The sequence below is a fragment of the Musca autumnalis genome, unplaced genomic scaffold (genome assembly GCF_047663935.1).
Source record: "Musca autumnalis isolate F117 unplaced genomic scaffold, ASM4766393v1 scaffold_2, whole genome shotgun sequence".
Lineage (NCBI taxonomy): Eukaryota > Metazoa > Arthropoda > Insecta > Diptera > Muscidae > Musca > Musca autumnalis.
The window spans coordinates 239,332,365-239,339,302 of NW_027411755.1; the positions used below are offsets into that span (position 1 = coordinate 239,332,365).

General features: G+C 35.8%; 1 protein-coding gene across 1 annotated transcript; it reads right to left on the reverse strand.

Moving 5' to 3' along the window:
• Window positions 1-3,865: 3,865 nt before the first annotated feature.
• On the reverse strand, window positions 3,866-6,180 carry LOC141392549 (uncharacterized). Its single transcript, XM_073965485.1, has one exon. The coding sequence runs from the start codon at window positions 6,137-6,139 to the stop codon at window positions 3,866-3,868; it is 2,274 nt and encodes a 757-aa protein (XP_073821586.1). The 5' UTR covers window positions 6,140-6,180.
• Window positions 6,181-6,938: the final 758 nt, after the last annotated feature.

The following is a 6,938-nucleotide window of genomic DNA, read 5'->3' on the forward strand; positions in this document are numbered from 1 at the left end:
AGAATATTTTTTCACCCACCATCAGACCAAGAAACGTGGATTTTTTAAAGAATATTTTTTCACCCACCATCAGACCAAGAAACGTGGATTTTTTAAAGAATATTTTTTCACCCACCATCAGACCAAGAAACGTGGATTTTTTAAAGAATATTTTTTCACCCACCATCAGACCAAGAAACGTGGATTTTTTAAAGAATATTTTTTCACCCACCATCAGACCAAGAAACGTGGATTTTTTAAAGAATATTTTTTCACCCACCATCAGACCAAGAAACGTGGATTTTTTAAAGAATATTTTTTCACCCACCATCAGACCAAGAAACGTGGATTTTTTAAAGAATATTTTTTCACCCACCATCAGACCAAGAAACGTGGATTTTTTAAAGAATATTTTTTCACCCACCATCAGACCAAGAAACGTGGATTTTTTAAAGAATATTTTTTCACCCACCATCAGACCAAGAAACGTGGATTTTTTAAAGAATATTTTTTCACCCACCATCAGACCAAGAAACGTGGATTTTTTAAAGAATATTTTTTCACCCACCATCAGACCAAGAAACGTGGATTTTTTAAAGAATATTTTTTCACCCACCATCAGACCAAGAAACGTGGATTTTTTAAAGAATATTTTTTCACCCACCATCAGACCAAGAAACGTGGATTTTTTAAAGAATATTTTTTCACCCACCATCAGACCAAGAAACGTGGATTTTTTAAAGAATATTTTTTCACCCACCATCAGACCAAGAAACGTGGATTTTTTAAAGAATATTTTTTCACCCACCATCAGACCAAGAAACGTGGATTTTTTAAAGAATATTTTTTCACCCACCATCAGACCAAGAAACGTGGATTTTTTAAAGAATATTTTTTCACCCACCATCAGACCAAGAAACGTGGATTTTTTAAAGAATATTTTTTCACCCACCATCAGACCAAGAAACGTGGATTTGTTAAAGAATATTTTTTCACCCACCATCAGACCAAGAAACGTGGATTTTTTAAAGAATATTTTTTCACCCACCATCAGACCAAGAAACGTGGATTTTTTAAAGAATATTTTTTCACCCACCATCAGACCAAGAAACGTGGATTTTTTAAAGAATATTTTTTCACCCACCATCAGACCAAGAAACGTGGATTTTTTAAAGAATATTTTTTCACCCACCATCAGACCAAGAAACGTGGATTTTTTAAAGAATATTTTTTCACCCACCATCAGACCAAGAAACGTGGATTTTTTAAAGAATATTTTTTCACCCACCATCAGACCAAGAAACGTGGATTTTTTAAAGAATATTTTTTCACCCACCATCAGACCAAGAAACGTGGATTTTTTAAAGAATATTTTTTCACCCACCATCAGACCAAGAAACGTGGATTTTTTAAAGAACGGACGGGCCATTGGCGGTAAAACCTATTGGGCTTGAAGAGAACCTTCTAGTTTCTTTGCGAACAGGTGGCATGAGTTCGTTTTCGAACTCTCGAGTATTGGATAATAACCTCATCTTACAATACAGTGCTAACAATTTGAAGTGAAAAAATATTTTCACGCGACTCTTGTTTAAATTGGTTTTACTCGAATAAGGTTGGGATTAATGTGTTGTTGTTGTTGCTGTTAGTTAGTATGTAACATGCAAATCTGTAAATAAATTGGCGCTCACTGACCGCAACTGAACACAAAACCCAAACTCGAGCTTAGCAATGCGGCAGAGGCGGGAGATGATGCCATTCGTAGCCAAACCATTCATTCAAATATCCCGTCCAGCCAACAAGCCAAGCCATCCATCCACACCATCTCCCATTGCATTACATTGCATCTCATCAAAGATCCGCTGAGGCACGTTTAACGTTTGTTTAGCCACAGCATGAAAAAACTTTTCATTTCATTTTGGGGAATATTCGTTAGTCAATTCGTTGTGACGTGCGCCTGCTTTCATGGATTCCATTGAGAATGGTGCAGCAGCAGCAGCAGCGTACTAACCTGGCGGCCCCATGTGCAGTGCAGTGCAGTTTGTTGGTTTATTATAAATTGGTTTTAAGCCAACGATTTAAATATTTTAACCAGTTTCACTTTTCACATGGCTTTCAATGAAGTCTCTACAGATAGATCAACAAGCGAGCTGCTGTTGGACAGACGAACATAAAATATTCACACACAAAAACTATTCAGAGGGAGATAAACACAACAAAGCTGATGATGCTCATGAAGATGTGTATTTTCCAACGGTTTATTTTGGTAGCTCCCCTTTTCTACTTCTTCTCCAAACAAAAAATCGAATTTATCAATGGCATCGCTGTATGTATTTGCATAGGTTTTGTTGCTGCTCATGTTGGGCCTATTAAAATAGTCTACGTAGTCTAAACGAGACAACGATAACCACGTTTTAAATGAAAAACTTTGTTAACTTTTCATCTCGAGGGTATTTTATTGGAAAATGTCAAGTCTGAAATATGAGCTGAGCATTTTGTTGTTCGTCTATCACCAAGATGCGCGGCAGATGACCAATTTCAATTTATCTCTTAATGAGCTACGATCAAATATGACCAATACCAGGGAAGATTCAACAATGACAACAACGCACACAAAGCTTAAGTCCAATTTTACGCAGCGACAAATTTTTTGAAATATTATCATCACGACTTTTTTAAGGGGGACTTTGGGAATCATTTGTAATTTTTTGGGAATATTTTTATGGGTCGACTTCATTGTGTCATTTATTTATTGTAGACGCAGTTAATTGAATATGGCCGAAAAACGTGACAATACAAAATGCATTTTGAATGCATTTGAGTTTTTTAAAGATATTCGAATATTTGTCATTTAAATAATGAAAATTTATAATATTTTCAACTTGCTTTTAATAATTTCTTATATTTATATTTTGTAATTTATATGTTACTAGCGGACCCCGTCTGCTTCGCTAGACGTTAAATCTGAATTTGTAAACCGTATCGGGTACCATAGAAACATGTACAACCACGTGAACGGATACCAATATGCAGATGCTGAAGAAATCGAAATGTATGCGAACGAATCAATCGATCAAATTAATCGAATAACTACAAAAACACCAAATTTTTCTTTTAAATTAATTTATTGTAAAGCTCTTTGGTAAACAACATTTTTGGTTTTACCATTAGGTGCGTACACAAACAAATCTGAAGGTTTCCCTACACGTGAACAGGCTACATACAATTGTCCATGTGAAAAACAATAATTCTCTAAATTTAAACCACACGCTTGCAATGATTGTCCTTGTGATTTGTTGATTGTCATAGCAAAAGCAAGTCGAATTGGGAACTGCAAACGTTTAAATTCAAAAGGCATGTCTGTTGGTATTATTGGAATACGTGGAATTAAGACGTCTTCACCTTTAAATTTTCCGTTCAAAATAGTGGCTTCAATAACATTGGTCATTAATTTCTTTACCACAAGTCTTGTACCATTACACAATTTTGGTTGATTCAGATTCCGCAACATAATAATAGGTGCTCCAACTTTCAATTGTAGATTGTGTGGTGGAAGTCCTGGTAGATCAAGTGAATTTAAAAATTCTGTGGGATAATTGACCACCTCATCTTCATTCATAACGGTGTCCACTGATTTAAATGTGAATAATTGGCCTGGTATCTCCTTTAAAACAGCCTCATTAATTTCACTGACATCTTTATTTTTTGCCGCTAATATAGCTCGTTCACTCAACCAACTATGATTTTTGTGTTGTTGTGCAATATCTGGAAAAACTCTTTCAATTAGCTCTTGTTTTGATTGAATGATGCGACAAAAATCAGTTGGTAGCGTGATTAGCCCTGTTTCATTATCTATCGGCATTTTTCCATCTCCAATTTTTAGCAACTGCTAAGAAAATTCAGCAGCCGATACGTCGTTTTGTAATTGAACACGTACATTTGTTGTTAGCGTTAATTTCTTTACATATTTCCACAAAATTGAAGATTTTAAAGACGCGTTCAATTCGTCAGCAGCAGTCGATCGGGGAATGACAGGTAAAGTTTGTCTAAAATCCCCTGCCAACAATACCAAGGCTCCACCGAATAATTGTCCATTCGTTCTTAGATCTTTCATGGTTCTGTCAAAAGCTTCCAATGATTTTTTATGTGCCATTGGACATTCATCCCACACGACAATAGCACACTGTTGCAAAACTTTTGCCATTCCAGATGACTTACTGATATTACATGTGGGATTCTCATTGAATTTCATATCCAAAGGCAGCTTAAGTGCGGAATGTGCTGTTCTACCACCATCTAACAATGTGGCAGCTATTCCAGATGATGCAAGAGCCAATGCTATCTTATTTTGTGAACGGATTGTTGCCAAAATTATTGAAATGAGGAATGTTTTCCCTGTTCCACCAGGTGCATCTAAAAAATAAAATCCACCGTTATTATTTGTAACTGTTTGCATCAGTGTGTTGTAAATGTTTCTTTGCTGTGCATTTAACTTCGGCAAATTTGATTCAACAAATGCACCTAACTCATTAAAGTCAAAATTATGTTCACGTTGCAAATCTCGGTTTAACAGATTGTGCATTGGGCGGTTTGGCGATACCATACCCAATTGTGATAATGCTTTATTTGCAATTGCAAGACAAATGTCTTCAATCATTATCAATGCTTCATTGTGGATTTCTGATGACATTGGATAATTCGGATTGAAAGTGGATCTACGCATTCGATTCAAAATATCCTCACACATAAAGTCTGCATAATTTCTCCATAATTCAAGAGGATTTGATGGACTACATGTTGCTATTATTATAGAAAATAATGTCCTAATTTGATGAGGTGGAGCAATAATGGATGATTCGGCAAGTGTAGCATCCCAATGAGTGTCATCCTCAAGTAAATGCAATTGTTGGCATGCTTCGCGAAATGTTGCACACATAAGTCCATGAATTGTCTTTAAATTATCAAATGATGTTGGTCCACGAACATTGATCAATAGTAATCGTAAATAGAAACATTCATTATGATTGGGATGAACTGTATATAGCCGTCCTAATGCATCTGTTGAAAACAGATTTGTATGACCTTCAACTGGTGTTCCTTGTTTACGCCTTTGAAAAACTTTTAGTGATTTATTCCACGTGTAGTATTTTGGAACTTCATAATACAACAATCCTCTTGCAAAGGTGTCACTTTCGCATAAATTAAAAAAAGCGGTCAATGTTGTAGGTGGTGGTGATGCTGCTCTTTGCAATGCAGTTTGATTTGTAAAGTACACACGTTGACCATTTTCAAGATGTACCGCTAATTGAACAACAGTGGGGTGTTTATCATGGATTGCGAATGAAAAAATCCGCCACACAGCTTCGTTAGTGCTAACGAATCGTCCTAATTGAAATTGAGTTATTTCATCATTTTGATTGGGGTCAGCTACACCAAAAACAGCCATATCGCTTCCTTTGTTTATGTATTTACAAATATATTTAATGGATTTTACTGAATTGCAAAATTCAACGTTGATATGAGCTTTGAATGTCTTCGATAACAGCGGGGAATAAGGAACGATCCATCGATTGTCAACTTCAACTTCCTGATTTTGAATATGCACAGTTGTCGATTTGCCATTATCATCAGTAGATCGTCGCCTATATAACGGATAACCATCATTGCCGGTAATAGTTTCAGCAATCAAATCTCTTGGATAACGTTTAGAACATTTTCCGTCAACCATACACGGCGAATTGATATTTAGTTGTCCACACGGACCGTGTATCATATTTTTGGTGACAACTTCAAATAATTCTGGATCGGTAGCTTGATCAGGAATTTCGGCGGATATTATGGCATCAATTTCATCCTGTCTTATTTTATTCACGTTCCAAATTAAGATGTGAGCATGTGGAAGACCTCTTTTCTGCCATTCTACTGAATACATCCAGCATCGTACTTCACCAAACACCTTATGTTTCACAATCATATCCATTAAAACTTTTAGCTTCTGTTTGAATACGCGTGCCGTTATATCGTGCCGATCTATAGGTGTTTGACCTGGCAATAAATGTTCTTTAATTTCGGTCCACTGTGGATTGCAGGTGAACGTTATAAACAAATCCGGACGACCGTAGTTTCTAACATAAGTCATTGCGTCCTGTGCATACTCATGCATATGTCGTGGGCTACCTGTATATGAAGACGGCAAAATTGTTACCGAACCAATGTCATTTGGGTTAATATTAGCATCATTGTTCACAGCGTCACGCAAATGTATATACTCCTCCACACGTAATTTTGCTTGATTAAATCGAATATAGTTTAAGCGCTCAGATTCAATTTTGGCATACATGTCAACTACATATTGATGAAACAATCTCTGACATTTCAAAATGTGATTATTCTCATTCCTACGTATCATTAATCTGTATGCATAATAGTTCATTGCACTGACCTTTTTGTTTGTTTCCAATCCTGAAATTGAATTTTAAAGAACCATTAAAATTTTATTTGTATTCCCTCCACCATATTATGGACGGTATATAAAGATTGTCATTCCTCCTGTAACTCCTCAAAATAATCATTTTAAATCCCGCAAAGTATATATATTCCTGTAGTGCGATTCTCTAACTCATTTTTTGAGTTACCGACAATTGTCGGTAAAATTAAAACGCAAAATTATGCATGAAAACTTCAAATATAAGTTGACAGCACTCTTTCTATCGGTGGAACTTAGCGATAACATTACCGAAATATTTCAACTCAAAAAATGAGTTAGAGAATCGCACTACTGATCAGCGTGCAATTCAACATCGATATAGCCAATTCTACCTTTGAAAATGACTTTAGCTTCCGAACAGATTGAAGAAGGTCAATAAAATTTTGTAGGAATTTGTAGGCGCGAAAAAACTTTCCCTATGTTGGTCTACGTTTTGGCATAGTCCCTATACAAAGTGACGCGTCGATGTTTTAAG

Excerpts from the sequence above, each read along its gene's own strand:
- LOC141392549 (XM_073965485.1), bottom strand. The coding sequence starts at position 6,139 with ATGCATGAGTATGCACAGGACGCAATGACTTATGTTAGAAACTACGGT.